General features: G+C 31.6%; 2 protein-coding genes across 2 annotated transcripts; both read left to right on the forward strand.

Annotated features, from left to right (window-relative positions):
* Positions 1–20,544: 20,544 nt before the first annotated feature.
* Positions 20,545–22,988, forward strand: LOC132926204 (uncharacterized). Its single transcript, XM_060990543.1, has 2 exons — positions 20,545–22,871; positions 22,925–22,988. The coding sequence occupies exons 1-2, from the start codon at positions 20,545–20,547 to the stop codon at positions 22,986–22,988; spliced, it is 2,391 nt and encodes a 796-aa protein (XP_060846526.1).
* Positions 22,989–23,002: 14 nt separating this feature from the next.
* On the forward strand, positions 23,003–23,895 carry LOC132926439 (uncharacterized). The gene has a single exon (XM_060990795.1). The coding sequence runs from the start codon at positions 23,014–23,016 to the stop codon at positions 23,806–23,808; it is 795 nt and encodes a 264-aa protein (XP_060846778.1). The 5' UTR covers positions 23,003–23,013; the 3' UTR covers positions 23,809–23,895.
* The last annotated feature ends 2,602 nt before the right edge of the window (positions 23,896–26,497 follow it).

The raw sequence follows: 26,497 nt of genomic DNA on the forward strand, positions 1-26,497 counted from the left end.
ATATATTATTCACATGGTCCAGCTCGGGTCCAAAACCTCGTGGTTTCATCTCAAGTTCATCTCTCACCAGTCAGCTCAAAACGCAGTTCAGCATTCCTCTCGTATTATTATTTTATGTATTGAGCAGCCGTCTCGTTTCCCCCTTTATTATTTTATTGATATATTGTTATTTGTTATATACTCCGGTATGGGACGAAGTGTATTCTATTGACATTATTATTTGTTTTATTTAATTATCATTTGTTATTTTATATGTTTATTAGTCTGAGACTGATCATCTCAGCTAGTATATTATTTTATTGGTATTAATTATAATAAAGATCTATTATATTCACCTATTATAATTCACTTGTATAATATTTATATTAGCTCTATTGTACCTGGTCCAGGGTGTGCGAGTTCTAGGTGCCAACCGCAGCGTGAGGAGCCCCTAGTGCGAACATTTTGGTAGCAGAGCGTGGTTTGAAGTTTATGGTGAAGCACTTCCTCAGATTTAAGGTACTTTATTTTATAAATATCATACAAGTATTAAATTCTTTTTATTTACCAATTTAATATCATCAGTTAGGTGTTATTAGTTTAATAAGCAATTATAACGTTATCTTGGTATCTTTACATATAATATTCAATAGTTCATTATATAATATTTAATAGTTCATTATAATATTCAACAGCTCAGTATAATATTCAATAGTTCATTATATAATATTTAATAGTTTATTATAATATTTAAAGTTCATAATATTTAATAGTTAATTATAATATTTAGTACTCAACTATAATATTTAGTGGTTGACTATAGTATAATATTTTATTCAATGCTAATATTCATATGCCTTGTTTTTAATTAGATATCTAATATTTAATTATGATATTTGTCGCTCAGTTTTAATATATTTGTTAGTTAATTGAAATATTTGGTATGTTTATAATATTTGATATTTGATTGTGATATTTTATAGTTAGTTACAATATTTTGATTCTGATATCAAATATTCAATTTTAATATTCAGCTCTAATACCAAATATTCTGTTCTAATATTTAATAATCAGTTGTATTATTGTTTAGGCTTTAATATTTAATATTCATTTATAATATTTAACATTTACTTTAATATATAATCAATTGTAAGCACAGCTCGTGTCTTACTAAATATTAAATAGTTCATTAGACACCTTCTCTTAATTAATACTGTTCGGTTATTATTTAAAGTTATTGAGTGGAGTGTTTTATTTTATAAATTATAAATATTTGAGTATATCTTAAGTGTTATAACTTGGTTGTTATATTGTGTTCTTTAGGTATTATATTATTATTATATTGTTCTTTAGTTATTAATATTTCATATTGTGTTTACAATAGTGTTGTTGTTATAATATTTATTTTATTGATAGTTTCTTTAATAATTTTTATATTTGATTCTTTGTTGATTCCTTTGTTTATATTTTGGTCGAGTCATAGTTCTGGTGACTGATAGACTTGTTATTATTTTGTTTATTTTATTTTCTTAAGGTTGTTGCTGATCGTTAGTTGTTTGTTTATTACTGTTTAGTATTTACTATTCAAATTTAATTATTTGGTTAATTTGTTTCACTTATTTATTATTTTATTAGCCTTTATTTTGTTATTGTGGGGTGATAGTTGTTGTATACTATTGTCTTAGTTGTATTTTATTATTATTTTGCCTTTAAATATTATGGCTGACGTTGACCGTTTAAATCGTGACAAGCAACGTGCGTCTAGGAGGCGTGACGCGGCTGCTAGCCATATCGAGGCGATTTACTCATTGGGTGTCACTGCTTCAACAGACAACACGAGTGTCCCAAAGTTTCTGTTAGCTGTTGAAGATCTTCAGAGCTATTGGTCAAAATTCACTCTTGAAAATGATTCTTTGTTAGAGGCTATGATTGAGTTGGGTACCGTAAAATGGGGTGAATAGGAACATAGAGGCGAATAGGAACAAATTTAGAAAAAAATGTTGTTATCCATGATAATAACTTGAATTTTCAACTTTTTGTGATTGTAACAATTTTAGTTTGTTACAAATGTCGTTTGGATCACTTTGATCGTACTCGTTATTGATAAGATTTATTTTACCTCCAACAATTACGCATTATCATACATGTGACAAATGTTATCATTTTTGTTTTTATGAAAAACATTATCAGATTTTCATTTACACACTCAATGTAAGTACTTGAAAACACATTATTTGTATAGTTATGATATATTAATATAGATCTGCAACATTCAAAACGAATAAAAACGTTTTTTTTGGTACTTATTGTTATCTAAAACATGTTGACTACGTTTTTAGTATGAATTGGGGTGAATAGGAACACACATTATTTTATGTTTTGATTTTATAATTTATCAACATGCCTCGAAAATATATTAGAACTGTACGTCAAAAGCCATTAGCCAAGTATACACCAGAACAAATTGATGCTGCATTAGGTGATATCGATGCCGGACTGACGTATCGTAAGTGTTCTGATAAACATAATATTCCCGTTACTGTGTTACATAGACACAATACATTTAGAAAAGCTAATATAGGTAAACATTTAAAGAAACAAGGTGGTCAATGTGCTTTGTCTGAGTCGGTAGAAACATTAATAGTCGAACAACTAATAACTTGTTCTTCGTGGGGATATCCTCTAAGCGTTATAGACTTAAGATTTATTGTAAAATCGTATTTAGATAGGAAAGGTAAGACTGTCAAAAAATTTAAAAATAATATGCCTGGACCCGATTTTGCTCTTTCTTTTATCAAGCGTCACAGACAAATGTTAAGTCAAAGATTATGTCAGAATATTAAACGGGCCCGAACTCAAGTTTCAAAACAATGTATAAATTCGTATTTCGATAATTTAGAAAAATCGTTAAATAATGTGCCGCCAGAAAACATCATAAACTATGATGAAACAAATCTTACAGATGATCCTGGTAGAGCAAAAGTCATTACTAAAAGAGGCTGTAAGTATCCGGAAAGAGTTATGAACTCGAGCAAAGCATCAACTTCCATAATGTTTGCTTGCACTGGTTACGGGGAACTCCTCCCACCATACACTGTGTACAAAGCATTGTATTTGTATGACTCGTGGATTGTCGGTGGTCCCCCGAAATCGAGATATAACCGTAGTAAATCGGGGTGGTTTGATTCACAATGTTTCGAAGATTGGCTCATAAAAGTGGTAATACCGTTTGTAAAAAATAAACCAGGGAAAAAAATCTTAATAGGTGACAACCTTTCGACTCACTTGACAATAGAAGGAATAAGAATGTGTTCTAAATATAATGTAGAGTTTGTATTTTTACCACCTAATTCAACCCATCTAACACAACCACTGGATGTCGCTTTTTTCCGTCCGTTAAAAATAGCTTGGCGTAAAATTTTAACAATATGGAAGTATGGAGCTGGTAGTAAGGAGTCAAGGGTCCCTAAAGAACAATTTCCGAAACTATTGAACAATTTAATGGATGCAATTAAAGAAAAACAAATTGTAAATATACAATCTGGATTTAAAAAGTGCGGAATTATACCCATGAATAGGGATTCTGTTTTAAATATGTTACCTGAAGATGGACCTGACTGTAGTAATTCTGATAGTGAAATAATTAATGATTCGTTGGTATCAATTCTTAAAGAAATGCGATACCCATCCACTCAACAACAAACAACAAGAAAAAAACGTAAGCGACTTGATGTTGAACCTGGTAAGAGTGTCAAATTAAAAGAGAGCAGTGATGAAAGTGAAATGGACGAAGACGAAGTTGTTTTAAGTAATGACGAAAATAATTATTCAAAAGATGAAGACGATGTTATACGTATAGAATCAGATTGGAATGGATCGGATGAAGACGATGAATCACCAACGACCGAGTTATTAAGCAATATTACAAACCTAATAGGTGTTTATTCATTTAGTAATCTTAAAGTTAACGATTGGATTGTTGGTGACTTTAAAAATTGTTCAGAAGCAAAACAATGTTCATCAAAAAATACAAAATTTATTGGAAATGTTTTAAAGGTAAAAGGAAAAAAAGTATACGGATCATTTTTAAAATATCGTCCTACAAAAATAGATTCTGGAAAGATTTTTGTATTTCCTGAAAAAGAAGACCTGTGTTGGCTAGAATTTGAACATATTATAGGCACTGTAAAGCATCCGCAACTTCAAAGAAGGGGTGACATGAAGTTTATGGTTGATTATAACGAATGGTAAAAGTATTAAGGTTTAAATTAGTTTTATTTAATGTTTTATAATTTGTTACCTACCCTAAAAATTAATATGTTCTTATTAAAATAAGTTTTAAAACTCGAATTAAAATCAAGACTGATTTGTCAAAGGTATGACTATTATATTTTGTTTTTATTTTATACTATAATTAATAGTTTTATATTTTGTTATTTAATATACTGTTAATAGAATAACTTTTGAATCTCGAATTAAAATCAAGACTGATTTGTCAAAGGTATGACTATTATATTTTGTTTTTATTTTATACTATAATTAATAGTTTTATATTTTGTTATTTAATATACTGTTAATAGAATAACTTTTGAATCTCGAATTAAAATCAAGACTGATTTGTCAAAGGAATGACCATTTCATATTTTGTTTTTATTTTATTATAACACCTATTATATTGTATTATGTTCATAAGTTTTTTTTAAAAATATAAATTAAGTTCCTATTCACCATTCGTAATTTATAAAAGGAATATTAATCATTTTTAACGTATGTTCCTATTCACCCCATTGCTGGGTCAATAGGAACACGTTTTTGGAAAAATATATAAAAATAAATATTGAACTTAAATTTTATAAATAGTTCTAAATATATTCATGTGTGTGTGGGTTTTCTAAAACCGTTTTCAGAATACGAAAACTATAAAAATTGTGTGCACAATCTTAAAAAAATCGTTAAAACCGTTCCTATTCACCCCATTTTACGGTACTGAGAGTGAATTTTCTAATAATGTTGAGTTGGAGGTTCATAGTACTTTCCTTAATGCTAAGGCTTTAGCAAACAAGCTCAGGTCCAGTTCGGACAGTCATATTTCGGTCAGTGAGCCTAGCAACAGTGATAGGTTTGATATGGCAGTTATGGATGATAATGCTGGAGTAATAGTGAACCCAACAGCTCAGGTGGGTCCTGTTATTGCCAGTACAGAGTCTTCTGGTTCTAATGTTCAGTTACCAAAGATTCCACTGCCTACTTTTGATGGTCGTCTTCAATCTTGGCCTGATTTTAGGGATCGGTTTTCCATTTTGGTAGGTCAACGATCCCATCTAAGTAATATAGAGAAGTTCTACTATTTATTAGGATGTTTGCAGGCTGGTCCAACGGATGTAGTGAAGGGTATTACTGTTTCGGAGACCACCTAAGATCTTGCTTGGTCTGCCTTAGTTCAAAGGTACGACAAACCTCGTCAGTTGGCTACTAACTTGGTTAACGAAATGTTAAACGCTTCGAGCAGTCATCAAGAGTCTCCAGCGGTTATAATAAATTTTTTAAATATATTTTGTGAAAACATAGCTCTTCTTAGATCGTTGAACATTGCCGATATAGGGTCCTTTTTATTATTTGCAATCTCAGTCCGTTGTCTGCCGACGACCACGCAACGCTTATTTGAACAGGGTAATTCCGTTGATTTTCCCACGGTCGATAGTCTGCTATGTTTTGTCAAAGATCGGGTGGAAGTACTGGAAAACTCTGGATCAGCTCAGACCCATTTTTCAGCTAAACCTCCGACCAAATCGATCATAAGTCTACCCAAGTCAACAAATCCTAAATCGCAAATTGCAAAGGCTTTCCGAGGGCATCAGAGTTCTCCTGTGGCGTTAGTCACCAACAAGCAAGGTGATAATCCACGCCGTTGTTGGCAATGTAACAGTCCTCATTCGTTAGCGTCCTGTTCCGGTTTTAAGAGTTTGTCTATCGATGATCGCTACGTTCTAGTGAGTAAACATCGATTGTGTATGATTTGTTTTGATGATAGTCATTGGGCGAATAAGTGTAAGTCGTCGTGTTCCATTTGTCGTGGTCGTCATCATCAATTGTTACATCGTGACAACTCCCATGCAAGACCCTTGTCGTCTAAGGGTCCTGTTGCTTTAGTGGTCGATACTCAACGTTCTCGCTCGGTCTTGTTGGGCACCGCTTCGGTCAAGGTTCGTGATATAGCCGGATGTCTACAACCAGTTCGGGCTTTAATTGATCCAGCCTCGCAAGTAAGCATCATCACATTTGCGTGTATTAAACGCCTGGGTCTACGTCGTGAACAATGGACCATACCAGTAGAGGGTCTAGCAGGGCAATTAGTACAGTCTATCAATGGTAAGGTGCGGATCAGCATCCAGTCGACTACAGATGGTAGTATGATGGATTTGGATACGTGGTCTATGCCTAAAATCACCGGTTCGATGCCGTCAGCTCAATTACCTGCCTTTGTTCGGGACAAGAGCTCCCATCTAGTCTTAGCTGACCCTAAGTTCGATTCACCAGCTCCGGTCGAATTACTGCTGACATGCTGCTGGTGCGGACATGTTCGCCCAAGTGCTCCGTAGTGGAAGAGATGATTTAGGTATCGGTTTACCTACAGCTTTCGAGACTATTTTTGGTTGGATTCTCCTTGGTCCAATTAGTCATCATCCACCGACAGCTCCACCTCAGGCAGTGATGACTTCTTTATTGGTCACTTCTATTGAGTCTTTAGTTGAAAGATTTTGGGTAGTTGAAGAACCCGAAGAAATACCATCGTCGTTCACAGAAGAAGGGAAGTGTGAAGAGATTTTCTCTCAGGAAACCTATCGAGGTCCATTTCAATGGCCCCCCCCACTTTCGAAATTTGAATTTCTGATGAAACCAAACGTTTGTGCATCGTTTGTGCAGAAATGTGCACCAAGTCCCATCGTTTGTGCACAAAAACTCAAAGCGCTAGCTCAAAAACAAATTGGGGGGGCCATTAAAACGGAACACCCCCTTTTTTTAAATTTTAAATTTTAAAAGTGCCAAACGTTTGTGCATCGTTTGTGCAGAATTGTACACCAAGTCCCATCGATTGTGCACAAAAACTTAAAGCGCTAGCCCAATAACAAATTGGGGGGGGGCATTGAAACGGAACACCCCCTTTTTGAATTTTAAAATACTTTCCTTATTAAACAAAATATCGTTTAAGTAATAAGTTTAATATGATTTTACTATTGCCATGTAAATGCCTATAAGGAATGAAAGGAACATAATATATATTTAAAGGCTGTATTAAATGAATAATATAATATGTTTTGAATATTACTTTGTTTGTTAAGTAATATTAGTAAGACATATTCTTTAAAAAGATAATAAAACTTAATGTTTCTTTTATAATCTTTATAATCTTTTAATTATATGTATATCTGTTACAATATAATACATTATAATATAAACATAATAAAATATACAAATGATAATACAAATTAGATAACAAATTAATTCAAAAAATAAAATTAACTAAAAAAAAAACTCCGACTTGTAAATATTACATATATATATATACACACACACGCAATATCCTTAAATAGTATATTATTATCATTATAATTAATATAAAACAAATATAATATATATAATAAATCATAAAAACTTTAATACCTACTGTTTAAATATTACTAATAAAAATAATTATTAATTATATAATAAAAATATATGCTTATGCCTCAAGGAATACCATATACAAAATTACCTCGAAAATTACTTAGAGTACAATATAATTTGCAAATTGACTTTGGTATTTTCACTGACTGTCAACACTTTTTCTTTAATACCGTCATATATTTGCCACGAATCAATAGGATTTCTAAATGCGTGAGCATGATAATGACCAATGGCTGTATAGGATGTGATCAATTGTTGGCTGTCTGGCGTTGTTCCCAATCCTCTCAAATAATATTGAGATTGCAGTGTGGAAATGTATTTCGGAATATGATTGAGAAGGATACGTGTGTCAGTAAATTGGGCATCTGTTGTATTATTTAAATTAATCAAATTGAAAAATATATGTTCTCCGAGTACTACAGTTACTTCAGTTAAACCAGTACACTTTTTGCAAAATGTAGAGTTGTATAGTAATTTTATTTCTTCATTAATTAAAAGATTCAGTTGTCTTTTAGTTGGTATCTTTTCTGTAACACAAATAGTTAACCCTTTGAGGAGCATGGACGTATATGTACGTTTTTAAAATACACTGTCAAAAAGAGCATTGACGTATATATACGTTTTTCCCGCGAATTCCTTTTAGTTTCATTGTTTATGTTTCCTTACGATAAAATACCTTATATGAAATATGTGCTGCCATCTGTGAAGTTTAATTTCAACTAATCATTTTATTTTCATTTATCAATACGGAATAGTTATTATCATTTTTATCAAGACATCTAGATTTTTAAATAGTTTATATTGCCTACCTAATCGATATTCTAAGGGGCGACAGCTGCTTTGATTACAACGATCGATTTTATCAAAGCTCGTTATCATATTTTAGACAAACAAAAACAATTTTACAATTGTCGCATGATTTTAATTTATATATTTAATATTATAATATTGTAGTCTGTAGATACGTGTATTGTTAACTCTTACAATGAGTCTTACTGAACAACAAATTTCAGAGTTAGTTACCAATATTGAATCTGGCGATGAAAGCGATTGGTACGATAATGTTGATGATAGTTCTTCTGATTCAGAAGTTGAAGGTAATTTGTCTGATAGTCTAAGAAAAAATATTTTTAATATTTTGAATGAAAAACATTCTACTGCTAGCAGTACTGTAAATATTGATGATATGCCAATAGTCTGTGAAGACAATGTAGTTATTCCTCCTGAAATTTTACCTCGCACTACTTCTGATCGACAATTGCCTATAATTCCCCCCAAAAAATGTACTGTAGAAGTTTTTTCTGACAAATGGATATTTGACAAAACGTCATTATCAAATTTTCAACCGAAGCATTTTTTATTTGATTCATTGAATTCCGGATCCATGTTAGAAGATATACCCGAAAACTTCAAAGAAATTGATATTTTTAAAGCCTTTTTTGATGAACATTTTGTCGATCATATTGTTGAACAAACCAACAAGTATTTTAAGTTTATAATAATTAATTTTACATTAAAAAAAAAATCTAAGCTACAGTATTGGAAAGACACAAATTGCAATGAAATGTATACATTTTTAGCGGTTTGCCTCCTTATGGCACACGTGAAAAAAAATAAAATTAAAGATTATTGGTCAACATCATTTTTGCTGTCAACACCCGCTTTTGGACAATTAATGTCCCAAAATCGATTTTTGTTAATTCTGAGATTACTGCATTTCAATGATAATTTCAATCAAATCCCGGGTGATAGAATTTATAAAATTAAACCAGTTATCGAGACACTGAGAAAAAAATTTAAAAACTCATTTTCTCCGGGCCAGAAAATGTGTATAGACGAAAGCATTGTGGAATGGAAAGGTCGTTTATGTTTTAAACAATTTATTCCTTCGAAACGCCATAGATTTGGTATTAAATTGTTTGTTTTATGTGACTGCGAATCTGGATACATTTTAGATTTTTTGGTGTATACTGGAGCTCAATCTCAAATAGACTTAATTGAATCTTTGGGAATGTCAGGTTCTGTAGTATCTACTCTAATGAAGCCATATTTTCATAAAGGCCATATTATATACTTGGATAATTGGTACACGTCACCTACTCTTTTTAAATATTTATCACGAAAAAAAACAGGAGGCTGCGGAACAGTGAAAATAAATAGGAAGGGAATGCCCAAGCTGTATCAGAAATTAAAGCCGGGAGAATGTGTATATGGCATTTCAAAAAAGTCAAAGCTTTTAGCTCTAAAATGGAAAGACAAGAGGGACGTGTTTATGTTGTCAAGCATACACAAGCACAAAATGAAAATAATAAACACTCCACGAAAAACTACATCAAAACCTAACAGCATACTAGATTATAATAATAATATGGGTTTGGTAGATAAGAGTGATATGATGATGAGCTTTAATGGAACTGTAAGGAAATCGGTTAAATGGTATAAAAAGTTTTTTTTCCATTTATTAGATATGACTGTTTTAAACTCCGGAATAATATTTAGCGGTTTAAAAGAAGTAAAATTAAAATTGCCAGATTTTCGAATGAAACTAATTCAACAAATCCTCGAAAATCATGGTACACCGAAAACAGCTAGAGCACAAAATGTATCGTTAAATAATCCACTAAGATTATCTGCTCGCCATTTCCCCACACTTATTGAATCAGCAGGTAATAAAAAACCAAGTCAGAAAAAATGTCATGTTCATAGTAATACCATGTTAGGCACAAGAAGTCGGAAAGATACCAGATATGAGTGTAAGGATTGTGGTAAAGCTCTGTGTCTCGATCCATGTTTCAAAGACTACCACTGTAAAAAAAAGTATTAATGTTTATATTATTTTTTTTTTTTATTACGTTTTTATTATAATGTCATAATTATATTATGTCAAAATCGTTATTTATTTTAATTTAAAGTATATTTAATATATTTTTAAAATTAACAAGGTAAGGTACCTCTTTTTACAATATTTTGTTTTATTTTATTTTAAAGAAATTTTGTTGTGATATTACACTAATAAAAATATTTTATAATCTAATATTGTTATGATTTGAAGCTATATATTATATATATATATATTTAAATTTTGTTAGTTTTATTTAAATAAAATTAACATATTTATTATTAAAGATCATCATTTATTTTAATTTGAGCTATATTTTGTAAAAACAATTAAAAACTATAAAGGATTGAAATTAAAAAAGACGTATTTATACGTCTTTGCTAAAACTCGCGAGTGAAAAATAGGACGTACATATATGTCTTTGCTCATAATTTTTTTTCCTAATTTCTCATTCCTAAGCTGCTCCCTGGATTGCATTTACGTATACCAAGGCTGCTCCTCAAAGGGTTAATAAAGGTTTCTTCTCTGACCGTTCGAATTTGCATGAACTGCACTTTTCCTCTATTTGTACACTTTCATAATTTTTTAATAACATATTTAACATGCTATCAATTGATTGTTCAACAGACAAATATGTAATACCATTCAAGATTGGCTCTCCCGGATACAAATTACTTAGAATTTCAGCCCGTTTTTTGTATGTTTGAACTGTTACGCCATCACGAAGCGAACAAATTATTAATTGCCACAATGTACTTTCCTCTTTTTTTTCTGTTACATATTTTGTGTATGCAATGCTATCGCAATAGGCTACTGCTAACATTTGTACTATAGTATCAAAAGAGCATGTGTTTGATAAAACATAATTGCTATTATTACATTTTACAGACATAAATTTTGATTTACTGCCATTTTGAATCAAACCTATAACTTTGGTTTTTGCACGAGAATCGATATTTCTCAGTAAGATTTCACGGTTAGGTGTCAAATAGATGGATTTTCTTTTTCTTGAACTTTTTTGGACGTTTCTCCAATTTTCTTCAGTGATTTTTTCATCTTCTAAATTTGGAACTGAATATATTTTTTGTGTTACCCCTTTTGTCTATTGTCTTTTAGATTGGTTAATGATATCATCTTCTGCATGATCAAAAAGTGATGCCACACTTATTGTTGACCTATCACACTCAATTTGTTTTTTTACATTGTTCATTCCATTTTGTATATCTTCCTCAGTAAGCTCATTTGAGTTTTTTATTACACATAACATATCTTCCGTAATTTTTTGAAATTCAAAATGTTTTTCTGTCGTTGGAGATAAATCATTATTTAATGATGTGTTATTAATAGGCGATTTTTCATTAGTAATTTGTGATTTTTCGTTAGTATAATATGTTTGGTCGTTTTTCAATTTCTTTGAGATCATTTTTGCATTCACCAACTTCATAGTACCATTAATTGATTCAATATGCGTTTTTAAAAAATCGTCCACTCTCATTGGCATAGAATTAACATGCTTTAACACTCTATTTTTAAGTCATTAAATTGGCTTTCAATTGCTGCACTTGATGGAGGGTTGTCTCCGTATTTAAATGACTTACACATTATTCCAGACCAAAATGGTAAATAGGCACACAAGTTAAGTATCTCTGGTGTAATATTTGGTAAGTAGTAGAGGTTGTCGTGATTTCCCATTTGAAATTCAACTTGTTCTTCACACTTCAATGCAATCTCTTTTACAGCTTCATAAAATGGACCTTTTTTGTGTGTATAATTTTCATTATAATTTGTATTTTGTTCTAAAGTTAATTCATCTTCTGACTCGGTGTCATCTGTTGATTCAATTTGCGAAGAGCTGACCGTCAAATATTGATCTACAACACCAGTTGCAATCCTTTTACGTAAAAATTCTATACCTTGTGTAGCATAAGTATATTGGCCATTGCTTAAAGTACCATCTGTTTTGCTATAAATTAGCCAAAATAAATGCTTAAGTATGTTTTGAACATCATACCATTCTTCACTTATTATAATTTGACCAATAGCTCGTACAATAAAATCTTTTATACGTATATCTACTGAACGAAGTGGTGACCAATTTGTAACAAGCTTAATTACATGAGCAACATCATTGCGAACAAAACATTGAGGTAAATCTGATTCATCTTGACGTAGACAATTGAAACATCTTTCAATGTAAGACAACAACGTGTTAAACTGAGTGAAAGCATTAACAACTGCTACCATCAAAGCTAATGACATATCTGTTACTACTTGTTTCGGCTTTGGGGCTCCATCCCGAATCCATTCTTCTAACCAATGGTGAATCGAATTATTGTCGTGCTTTTCAGACAGCATATGAGAAATTGAATATTGTGAAGCCAGCAGCTTATCATGAATAGCAATTTCATAAAGCAGTATGTGTTTTGTATTTCGATTAGTGAGTAATAAAGGTTTTTTTACTAAACTACCAGTAGCGTCGATACAAATAGTAGGACATTTATTGTATTTTACATATTTTCTATAAACGTTTAATTCAGTTGCACTCCAGTAATGTACAAAAAACCTGTCATATCCGATATCTTTAATTCTATTTATATAAGGGTTAATATTTTTCATTCTACAGATTGCTAATACAGGATCATTATCTTCTCTGCCTTGTTTCAGCTCCCTACATTTAGCAATACGTAATGCATTACTAGTTGGTAGATGACTTGGTTCCTTATCGCCAAAATTCATTATTTTATTAGCTTCAAGTCTTCTAGCTGCTGAAGCAGACATTTTACCGTTAACAATTTTATCAAGAAAATATTTTTTTTGCTGTGATGACATATATTTTTTTTTTTTCAATGACACATTCATTAAAACGCCCGCGATAAGTACAGTGAAATACAGCTTGACAATTGATAGATGGTTTATTTTCTAACACTCCATACAACTTACTCTCACATGTTGTACACATTCCATAGAACTCGCAGTAATTAGTTCCATTTTCATAAATTTTAGCTCGTTTATAAGATATAGAACAAGGAAATTTGGTTTGTTCCCAAAAATGACTATGCATTATATCTGCCCAAACACCTGGTTTCAATACACTATAGGTCCTCGATAAAAAATGTTTACGTTTATACATTACATCACTGGTTTGCAAACTATTCCATTCTTCGACACTAAGTGTCATATTAAATTTTATTTCTTCATCAATTTTATTCAGAAAGTCATCACTATCAGAGTTTTCATGGAAATCAGATTCAATATCTTTACAAACATCTTCAGCTTCTGGGCTGGCTTCTATACCCAATAAACATAAAAAGTTATTCCTGTTGCATTTGACTAATGTGTATAAAGATTTTTCTGAGATTTCGTTATTTAAATCATTTTTTATAGTTGTCCAAATGAAATGACTTGGTCCGACAATAACGCAGTTGTCCTTGAATATAGTCCCTAAATACTTTTTGACAATATCAGCTATCGTGTTAATAGGAATTTTCCTTTTTCTTGGCATCGTTTAGTTAAATGTAGATACTTAATATGTGTAATACCTAAAATGATTAAATTACGTTTTACAAACTTATTTGGTGTCATTAAGATAATTTTTTCGCAAAATCGATTTTGGTTTTTGGTGGAACTTAAAAAAATTTTTTTTCATAAATATATGAAATTTTAACACTGAATATTGACATTTATATGAACATTTTCAATACACCATAAAATTGTAATAAATAATAATATTATGAATGTTATGATTAGGTTATTTGAAGTACCAAGTACGATTTTTAATTTTTTTTTTAACTACAATATTATAAGAACAACTTTTAAGAAATCTTCTATTAAAAAAATTATAAATATGGGGCCAAAATAATTTACGTTGTTATAAATAAATGAATAAATGCAACATTTTCAAATTGTTTTTTGAATACTACACAGTTGAAACAATTAAATAACTGTAAAAATGGTTTAACCTAAAAAATTATCTTGTATAATATAATATATATTATTCATTTTACTTAATAATAACTAGAGTTAGGACGTTGATGACCTAAAAAAACATAAAAAATGCCATAAAAACTTCAAAATCTGAACTTAAAAATCAAAATAAGTGAAAAAATGTATTTATAAATAATAATTTTTATCAGAGTTATGGGTGTGATAACGGGTGTCATGATTTGTATTTTTATGATTTATGATGTTTAAAAGACTTTTTATCCTACACGTTACACAGCCCTAAAATTTTATAAGATAGAAATTAAATAAGACTATATTTATTTATAACTAGTGCCAAATTGTATATGGAAATATAGAACTGTAGTTTTTTTTAAATATAAGTTGTCGACGCGCCGCGCCGTAGATACTCGTGTCCACTAGAAAACGCAATTGATAAATTGCTTTATTTACATTTTTTTTTTAAATTAATTTTATTATTCTAATTAATTAACCTTATTATAGTAAAAACTATAATAATTATTATCCAAACTATAAATAAATCAATAATACAAGGGAATGTCGATGCCCAGACAGTACCTATCGTTATCGTGGTTTTAATTTTACTTTCGTAATAGTATTTATATTTTACTAAATAATATGCGGTGCACATATAATATGATTATAATATTTAAATTATTTATTATATAGTGTATAATATACATATACATATTATCAATAATATTTTTTGTTTTTAATATGTTAATATATATATAAAAAAAAACCGCAATTTAAGCTCCATTTCAACAGCATGTACATTTGCGATTTTTTGAATTTTTATATATACATTATTTTGCAGATAATTTGCGTGATTTTGCGGACTAGTTTTCAAATTTTGCGGACAAATAGTTTTTTAGCAAATTAAAAAAAACTTTGCAAAAATTTAAAATACCACTTACTGTATTTTTTAATATACCATGATTTTGCGGATAATTTGCGTGATTTTGCGGACAAGTTTTCAAATTTTGCGGACAAGTAGTTTTTTAGCAAATAATACTATTTTACGATTTTGCTGACTTTTCAAATTCACTTGACAAACATTTATCATATTATAATTACCATATAAAAATTATAATTTTTACAAATCAAGCAATATTTTCCCAAAATTTAAAAAAACTGATTAGGTACTGTATTTTTTAATACTTTTTATAGACATGTTATTATTTTGACTACCAAAACCTGCATACTAATTTTCTTAGTTTGTATTAATTTTTACCGTATAGTATGCATTTTGTTTTATATAATTTATTATTGAACATTACATATTTTTCTTTGGATAATAATTTATTCTCATTAATTAAGAAGTATGTAATAACATATTATATTATTATTAACCGCGCGTTAGGTTCAATGATTAAAAAAAAATGTTCACTTATTTAATATTCATTAATTATTTTACATAGTTATATACTTATATTATATTATAATAAATTAAAATATTTAATTTAGGTATACTTACCCTTTACTAAATCGTAGAATAATGAGGATGATCGATGATCGCGATTAACAATATTCAATAATTTAAATGCCGTACACAACACATACGTTCAAATTAGAACAACCAAATTAAAAAATCATAATATTGTATTGAACTATTCGGAACGAAGGTGAACACGGGAATGAAAATACTAATCTGAAATTTATCTACAATTTTCTTGATAGATACCTATATTATTTATTTTGCCCTTTCCCTCATCCCTAAGATATCAAAGATATCAACATTGCATTACTTTTTTTTTTTACCAAGAAGTTATTAGCTATAGTTAATATAGGTTTAATGTTTATCAACATTGTTTGGTATGTTACTATGTTCTTTATACATACCAACCCGTATGACTTACTGTATTGTCACAAGTAGCAACGCATAACAATAGTCTAGCTACCTGACCAACTATTACGAACCGTTGATTAGTTTATTCTATAACACTATAACGCACATTTGAAATGTAAGCCACATATGAAATAGTGTATGCCGATAATAATTAAGTATTGATTATCGCCTTATCGGTTACATTTGACAGACGGGACACTGTAGCTGTCGTACCACTTGTACCTATATTATAACCCAATGTTTACCTTATATTATTCTTTAAATTCTTTTTTATAATTTATTTTATTGCGGCAGTCTTTGTAAACTATCTTATTATTATAATGTAGCAACAGCAATACGTTATGTTTATCACTTTTAACTTGGCTTTCAATGATTACATTCTTTCACAAACAAGACTTTATAATATCTTTGTTGCGATTCTCTGAAGTGTCTTGGACATTTGGCTACTAGCTAAAAACTATCTAAAACGGTTTTACTTGTTAAATCAGCGGTAGTATGTAATACATATTATATTATACCGGTGCGTATAGTACACACTAATGGTATTATACAAATATTTAAGTCAAAAGATTGAAGATTTATTAATTTCACGGTTAACAAGTATGATGAAAATAGAGGTAAAAATTAATACAAACTAAGAAAATTAGTATGCAGGTTTTGGTAGTCAAAATAATATTAACATAATAATATTATGTTATAGTTAATAACAAGTCTATAAAAAGTATTAAAAAATACAGTACCTAATCAGTTTTTTTAAATTTTGGGAAAATATTGCTTGATTTGTAAAAATTATAATTTTTATATGGTAATTATAATATGATAAATGTTTGTCAAGTGAATTTGAAAAGTCAGCAAAATCGTAAAATAGTATTATTTGCTAAAAAACTACTTGTCCGCAAAATTTGAAAACAAGTACAAATGTTTACGCAAATTATCCGCAAAATGATGGTATACTAAAAAATAAAGTAAGTGATTTTTTAAATTTTTGCAAGGTTTTTTTTGATTTGCTAAAAAACTATTTGTCCGCAAAATTTGAAAACTTGTCCGCAAAATCACGCAAAATATCCGCAAAATTATGGTATATTAAAAAATACAGTAAGTGGTATTTTAAATTTTTGCAAAGTTTTTTTTAATTTGCTAAAAAACTATTTGTCCGCAAAATTTGAAAACTAGTCCGCAAAATCACGCAAATTATCCGCAAAATGATGATATACTAAAAAATAAAGTAAGTGGTTTTTTTTAATTTTTGCAACATTTCACCAGCATGTCAACCGTTTTTTTTGATTTGCTAAAAAACCACTTGTCCGCAAAAATTGAAAACTAGTCCGCAAAATCACGCAAATTATCTGCAAAATAATGTATATATAAAAATTCAAAAAATCGCAAATGTACATGCTGTTGAAATGGAGCTTACATATTGCGTTTTCTAGTGGACACGAGTGCGGCGCGGCGCACTATACTATAATACTATACATAATATTATAGCTCGCCGCGTCTAATATAATAATACATGGATAAATTTTGCTCTTAACCCATTGAAGCTACAAAAAAAAATAATAGAACCATATTTGTTCAAAATTTTGTCAGCTACATTTTTGAGATAAAATTAGTATTTTCAAAGATAATTTAAAAAAAACCAAAAAATCGCACATAAAATCCAAGATGGCGGACACTTCCGGACCTCGGAGTGATGGCGACTTTTTTTTGGTTAATCAGGAGCCCATAATGAAACTTTTTGCAAAGTTTCAAAACTATCCGATTTAATTCCTCAAAACATCAATTTTGAAGCTTAAATGACTGGACTACTACATGTAGGTATATTAGGTATAATAAGTAGGTATGTTTTTGTAGAATTTAAATAAAAACTGCACTAAGAAGACTGAATGTAATAAATAAAATGAGAGTCTATGTAAGTAACGTAATTGTACACATTTCCATCAAATAATTATTATTTATTACAAATGATTTACACCAAGTTTACTAAACTTGACAAAACCATTTCGTCATAGCAATAATAATAAATATGAATATTAATTCAGAATAATAATACACACAAATGCGTATGTCAAATTATCTAATATAATACATTTATAAAAATAATTAATAATTTACATAATAATATAATGTAAATTATTAAATTAAAAGTCTATTAATACAAAATAGGTACTTACCTACGTAATAATCCAATAATACGTCTTATTGTCGCGGGTGCTCGTGTTAAAATAAAATAACAATAATAGTATCAAATGACTAAATTAGTATCATCCGTATGCTATATAAAATACGATGTATAAAAAGTAAGAAGAAAATCAAAAAAAAAACAAATAACAACACGACTGCAGTAATAATAATCGTTATCTTCGCCGTTCGCGAGCCGAAGACGATGACAATTAAAAATAGAAATAATTATAAATTATATACTAATAATATTCGATTTGTCGAAGAAAGTAATAATAAATAATAAAAATAATATTCGTTAAACTATAAGTTATACACCCACAGATTATTAATACATTTAAAAACTTTAAAAATATTATTGTTCAAAAGTAAAATTATTTTTTGTTTTTGGTTGTGTAATTATGGTAAGGTAAAGCGCGGGGCCTGGTGCCTGGGCACACCTCGCCCTCCCCACTTGAGCCGGCCCTGTATATTATATTATTATTATTCATTGTATTCAACAATTTCACTTAATATTTATTATTTTACATATTTCTAATGTACTTTTATAATTTATTATATTATAATTAAAATATTTTAATTTAGGTACTTACACTTTACTAAGTCGTAGATAAACAATATGAACGACGATCGTGATTAAAAATTACCCAATAATTTAAATGCCATACACAAGTACACAACACGTTTAAAATGTTTAAATTAGAACATCCAAATTAAAATTTCTTAATACCGTATCGAACTGTTCCGAACCAAGGTGAATACGGGAATGAAATAAGTATCTGAAATTAGTATAAAATATCATTAATAGGTACAAAGGTACATATTATTTATTTTGTGCTATCCTCATCTCTAAGATATAAACCATGCATTTTTTTTTTTTACCAATAAATTATTATTAGCTATGAACTAGTATGTAACTAGTACAGTTAATATGGGTTAAAATGTAACTAAACGTAATTTTATGACTTATGAGAAAATATTATATTATCTATATTATAAAATATTTACCAAAATACAATAAAAAAAAAGTCCGAATAAAAATATTATTTATTTGGTATATACTATATAGTATATACATTAATATATTAATGATGCATAAATCAAAGTAGTCAATCAATTACTATTAATTACTTGTGTATTAAATTATTACATTACATTAAAACACAAGTTATTATACTACTCTCTACTCCTTTTCCGTACCTATAACCTTAATTAAGATATTGTGTATAAACCTGTGTCTATAGTAAGAGCAATTAAAACATATTATTTGATAAAACTACTATATATTTAATATATATATATATATATAATGTTAACAAGTAAGAGTTTTTTAAAGTTTATTTTATTTTTCGAATTTATTTGTTGTCTAATTTGTATTATAATTTTAATTTTTTAGTATTATATTTGTATTTTAATTTATTATATTGTAATATGTTCATCATTATGTATTTGTTATCCGAACACTGTAATTTTTTCGGAATTTTATTAATAAAAGAAACATCAAGTCCTATTATCTTTTTAAAGAATATGTCTTACTAATATTACTTAACATAGAAAGTAATATTCAAAACATATTATATTATTCATTTAATACAGCCTTTAAATATATATTATGTTCCTTTCATTCCTTATAGGCATTTACATGGCAATAGTAAAATCATATTAAACTTATTACTTAAACGATATTTTGTTTAATAAGGAAAGTATTTTAAAATTCAAAAAGGGGGTGTTCCGTTTCAATGCCCCCCCAATTTGTTATTGGGCTAGCGCTTTGAGTTTTTGTGCACAAACGATGGGACTTGGTGCACAATTCTGCACAAACGATGCACAAACGTTTGGCACTTTTAAAATTTAAAATTTAAAAAAAGGGGGTGTTCCGTTTCAATGGCCCCCCCAATTTGTTTTTGAGCTAGCGCTTTGAGTTTTTGTGCACAAACGATGGGACTTGGTGCACATTTCTGCACAAACATTTGGCAGACTAAAAAATAAAAATATTCAATGTGGGGGGGCTACCGTTTCAATGGCCCCCCCAATTTGTTTTTGAGCTAGCGCTTTAAGTTTTTGTGCACAAACGATGGGACTTGGTGCACATTTCTGCACAAACGATGCACAAACGTTTGGTTTCATCAGAAATTCAAATTTCGAAAGTGGGGGGGCCATTGAAATGGACCTAACCTATCGTGATTGTTCTGGTCGATTTGTGGTTCCACTTCCATTTCGTACCCCACCGACTCCTTATACCTTCAACGGCTCTCGTAAATTGGCTCTTACTCGGTTTGAGCATCTAGAACGCAAACTGGTGCGGGATGACGCCTTGTATTCAGTGTATAAGCAGTTTATGGCAGATTATGAATCACTTGGCCACATGTCGATTGCTAAGTTTCCTGGTACGTATTTCTTACCTCATCATGCAGTTCACAAAATGGAAGGTGACAACGTTAAGCTCAGAGTTGTGTTTGATGCGTCAGCTCGACCACCATCAAACCCCTCTCTCAATGACACTCTGGTTGTGGGCCCCAAGCTTCAACAAGATATAGTGAATATTCTGCTTCGGTTCCGTCTTCATTCAGTTGTCTTCACTGCTGACATCTGTAAGATGTACAGGCAGATTTTGTTAGCTCCCAGGTATCGTCAGTACCAACACATTTTTTGGCGAGCTTCTCCACATGATCAGGTTCAAGAATTCACGTACGGCGTTTCGTCAGCTCCCTATCTAGCTCTAAGGGTGTTGAAGGAAATAGCAAGTGTCGATGGTCATCAGTATCCTTTGGTCCAGTCAGCTCTACTGTACCAAACCTATATGGATGACATATGTACTGGTGCAGACTGCATTAGTGATGCCCAGGCTCTTCAAAGTGAGTTAATTACAGTCCTTGGTCAGTTCGGCCTGGAATTAAAGAAGTGGGCGAGCAATTCATCTCAATTACTGAATAATATACCGTCAGAAGACAGGGCAGTCGGCTCTCTTCCGTTCAACGACGACGGTTCACCACAAGTGCAAGTTCTAGGCATGAAGTGGAATCCCGATGATGACACCTTCAACTATAACGTCAGTTCGACTAAGTTTGTGTCATCTAAACGCAGTATGTTATCAATTATCGCTCGGATCTTTGATCCACTTGGACTTTTGTCTCCAGTAATTTTTTATGCTAAACATCAACTGCAGTGCGTGTGGCAGGCCGGCGTTTCGTGGGATGAACGGCTCCCATCAGCATTAGAAAATTCTTGGATGTCGTTTGTTAAGGAACTACATTCTTTATCTGCGATTCGAGTACCGAGGTTCGTTGGTACTACTGAAGGTTCCCAATACGAGTTGTGTGGTTTTGCAGATGCGTCAACCAAAGGTTATGCGGCTGTTGTTTATTTGCGTGTGTCAGATCGTCACCACCAAGTTTCAGTGTTTTTGCTAGGTAGTAAGACCAAATTAGCCCCTACCAAACATATGTCCATACCCCGTCTTGAGTTATGTGCTGCTGGATTACTTGCTCGATGGTTAAGTCGTATTCAGAACACCTTGTCATCTCAGCTCGTTATTGACAATGTTTTCGCTTGGTCAGACTCGTCAGTGGTGTTGTCATGGTTAAACACACCCCATCAGTCTTATAAGATTTTTGTATCGAATCGTGTTAGCAAAATTTTGGATTTATTACCGTCTTGTCGTTGGTTTCATGTCAGTACGAATATGAATCCAGCCGATTGTGCCTCCAGAGGATTACGCCCTGGGGAATTGGCTCAGCATGATCTTTATTGGTCGGGGCCTGCCTTTCTTCGCCAGTTCGGTGAAAGTTGGTCGCCAGAGGTTAATCTGATTCCGTTAGATCAGTTACCTGAGGTCTCAGGACATGCGTCCTATGTTGTCGATACAACGGGGGAGGCTGTTGAGTGGTTCTCGCGTTTTTCCTCGTTGAATCGCATGCTGAGAATTGTTATTCGTTTACAGCGTCTTGTAAAATTGTGTCGCAAGGTCCCAGTAGATACAAGTTTTTTTTCGTATCAAGATTATAGCGACGCGCTATTGGCAGTTGTTAAATGCTCTCAAGCTAAATTCTTGAAACCTTTGCTCCAAGAGCTCTCTTCTGGCAAAACTGTTTCTTCTCGCCCACTAGCGCGACTATCTCCGTTTATTGACAGTCATGGCGTCATTCGAGTAGGAGGTCGGCTTCGGCATTCCTTGTTGTCAGATCGGCGCAAGTATCCCGTTTTGTTGTCCAAGTCCTCGCATTTGTCGTTACTCGTTGCTCGGCATTGGCATAAGTTTGCTTGTCATGCGGGTCCTCGTCTCATGTCAGCTCTGATATGCAGACAATTTTGGATCGTTGGTGATCGATATGTTATTCGTCGTGCGATCAGTGAATGCACTATTTGCGTTAGGTTATCTGCTCGAAATAATCAACCAATCATGTCTGATCTGCCTGATGTCAGAGTTCAGCCATGCCATACCTTTTCTTGTGTAGGTATCGATTATGCTGGTCCTCTTCTAGTAAAGGAGACGAGCTTGAGAAAGGCACGACAATGTAAGGTCTACATTGCTGTGTTCGTCTGCATGAGCGTTAAGGCAGTTCACCTTGGGCTTGTCACAGATCTGACTACAGATGCATTTTTAGCAGCGTTCGACCGCTTCGTAGCTCGGCGAGGAATGCCAGCTGCTGTGTATTCTGACTGCCGCACTAATTTTGTGGGTGCGTCGAAAAAATTATTTGAGCTAGTTAATGATCCAAAAAATCGCGAGCAGTTCAGTTCTGCGGCTGCATGTTCGTGGCATTTTAACCCCCCTAGTGCGCCCCATTTTGGCGGACTCTGGGAAGCCGCCGTTCGCTCCACAAAGCTCTTGTTGATGCGAGTGGTCGGCAACCAGGTGCTGTCATATGAAGAGTTCACGACAGTGTTGTGCAGGATAGAATCAGTTCTAAATTCCAGGCCGCTCACACCGTCATCTAATGATCCGAATGATCTAGATTGTCTTTCTCCCGGTCATTTCATTATCGGCCGACCTTTGTGTGCAGTTCCAGAACCAGAGATCTCTACCGGTTCGGTAAATCTGAAAAACCGTTGGAAGCTCCTTCATCAGGTTTTCCAAGCCTTCTGGCGCCGTTGGTCTAACGAGTATCTACATACTTTACAGACCAAAGGGCGGTGGTTAATCGGTGAAGAAAATATTAAACTTGGCGAGCTAGTCATAATAAAGGATAATTGTTCCTCTCCGTTGGTATGGAGACTAGGTCGAGTCCATGAACTTTTGCCCGGTCCAGATGGGATCGTGAGGGTAGTTAAACTGCTTACCAAGCAAGGTATCACTACAAGACCTGTAGTGAAATTAGTTCCGCTCCCTAATCAGTAATTTTATTTTATTAAATTTTTGGTATTTTTTAATATACTGTTTAATATTTATATTTTAGTGCTCCGATAGTAATTAATTAAATTTTTTTTTTTTTTTTTTTATAATGTTATAATTGCTCATTAATAACACATTCGATTTTATTTATACTGTTCAGTATTTTTAACATTTATTTCTATCTTGTATGATGCTTATATTATAATGTCGTGCTAGGACTCCTTGGGCTCTGGTTGGCTCTTAGCTCGTCGCCCATGGGTCAGGACAATGGTTTGCTATTTATTAATTATTATTATTTTATTACTTGTTATTATATTATTTGTTATGTTCTAAAATAATATGTCTTATATTTGTTGCTATTTTTTATTTATATAATATGTCATTTTTTTATGTATAATTTCGGACAGCTGTCCAATTGTCTTAAAAAAAAAAAATGTATTTTCCCCTACTGCTCCAGATAAGTTCTATCACCATTTGAACAGTTCCAGTTCAGTCGAAGTTCCGGTGTCAGCTCTCACCATCAATCAGTTCGATTAAAGCTCCAGTTCCGGCAGCTCGCAAGTTCCAACCTCATGACCATCAGTCCGAAGATCATGTTGTGATACGCGCTGCGTATCCCAAGTGGGAGTATGTTCGGACTTCGTCAACCTGAGTTCGTGTTGCCCAGTCCCACTGCCCCAGGTTGGTAACACTACTGAAGAGACGCTCCTCTTCACCCCGGTCGCCTACTTGCAGCTCGCAACGGTCGCGATGTTTTTGACGTCGCGTTGGTTGGGCGGCTATCGCTCGTTCTGTTTTTCCGTTGCCGTTCTATCGGACAGTTCTGTTTTTACTGGTTGCCGTTCGCAACAACACCTTATATACGCCATCTTGGTCTTTATATGTATAACGCACCGTTCCGTGCAGAAATATTGTTTTGATTGGAAGCTCATCCATTGTGGTCATCAGTCTCGTGGGCGATTGATTCCAAGCTAGCAGTTCGCAGTAGTGTTAGTGTGAACTAATTTAATATATTATTCACATGGTCCAGCTCGGGTCCAAAACCTCGTGGTTTCATCTCAAGTTCATCTCTCACCAGTCAGCTCAAAACGCAGTTCAGCATTCCTCTCGTATTATTATTTTATGTATTGAGCAGCCGTCTCGTTTCCCCCTTTATTATTTTATTGATATATTGTTATTTGTTATATACTCCGGTATGGGACGAAGTGTATTCTATTGACATTATTATTTGTTTTATTTAATTATCATTTGTTATTTTATATGTTTATTAGTCTGAGACTGATCATCTCAGCTAGTATATTATGTCATCTTTTATGTGAATCAGACAAAAATGTGGCAGATTGTTGAACTAAACTAAAAAGCATTTCAGCATTTTGACAACACTCAGTTGAATCTACCATAACCAAATTTAAAGCATGTCCATAACAGTGTGTATATACACATAATGGATTGGTGCTCTTTAAATGATACTGTAAACCGTTATAGGCACTTTTCATGTTAGCAGCACCATTAAAAGAGCAACCAACAATTTTTGACATATCAATATTTAGTTTAGAAAATTCACTTGCAATTAAATTTAATAAGCCAATACCAGTAGAATCATGAGCAATAGTGAGTTGTAAAAGTTTTTCATAAATATTATTTTTTAAAGTATATCTTACACATATAGCTAGTTGATCTAAGACTGCGACATCTTGAGTTGAATCAACAAGGATACTAAAAATTTGGGCTTGTTTAATTTCATTGACTATGCTTTCTTGCATTATTTGACCAATTGCTAATATGAGTTTATTTCTTTCATTGCTTTTTCTTTACGCTTTTTGCTTAACTCTATACATTTTTTAACATGTTCATTTAACACAGCATCATAATCTTTAAGTAACATCACAAGTTCTAAAAAATTACCATGGTTAACAGACTTATCTTCTAGACTATAAGCCGCTTCGTTTTTACCTCTAAAAGATATTCCTTGTCTACCAATAAACCAAACTATATCGATTAGCCTTTTAATAACTAAACGAGAATGTTCTACTTCTTTAGAATGTATTTCTTTTAAATTAAAATCAATACAATTATCAATGCTTTTTTTTTAAATTTGCTCTAAGCAATGCAGAAACTGCTTCACGATGTTTTTGTGATAATTCATGTATTTTTAATGTATTATAGGTATTTTTAGAATTAGTAACATTTAGTCCAGATATTAAATTGCTAATTTTTTCTCTTATTGGGCTGAATGCCATACAAGTAGTGCAATATATTTTTTTAGTGTAAGAACAATAAGACAACCATTTACGTGGAATTTTATCTTGATTTTGGTCATCTGTAGTTTCAATATTTTGATAATATACCTTATTGGGGTCAAATGAAAGTTTATCATTAATTAATACAGAAGGTTGAATAGGATGATTTTTTAAAAAGGCTAATTTGACTTCTACTGTTTCATTGCAAGGAGGTCTAATAAAAAATGCTAAACTACTTAGATTAAAAGAAGCTGATTGTTGAATATTGTTGTCTGCACAATTTTCTTTTGAATATTGAACACTTTTATCTTTGTCCAATATATTGTTGTCATTGAATTCATTCAAATTAATTACAGAAATATTGGTTTTGTTAAAGGACTATCATTTATACACTCAGTAGGCTTGGACAGGATTATTGCACTCCCTAGTTAAGTTAAGGAAAAAGAGAAAATAAA

Source organism: Rhopalosiphum padi, chromosome 3 (assembly GCF_020882245.1).
Source record: "Rhopalosiphum padi isolate XX-2018 chromosome 3, ASM2088224v1, whole genome shotgun sequence".
Classification (NCBI taxonomy): Eukaryota; Metazoa; Arthropoda; class Insecta; order Hemiptera; family Aphididae; genus Rhopalosiphum; species Rhopalosiphum padi.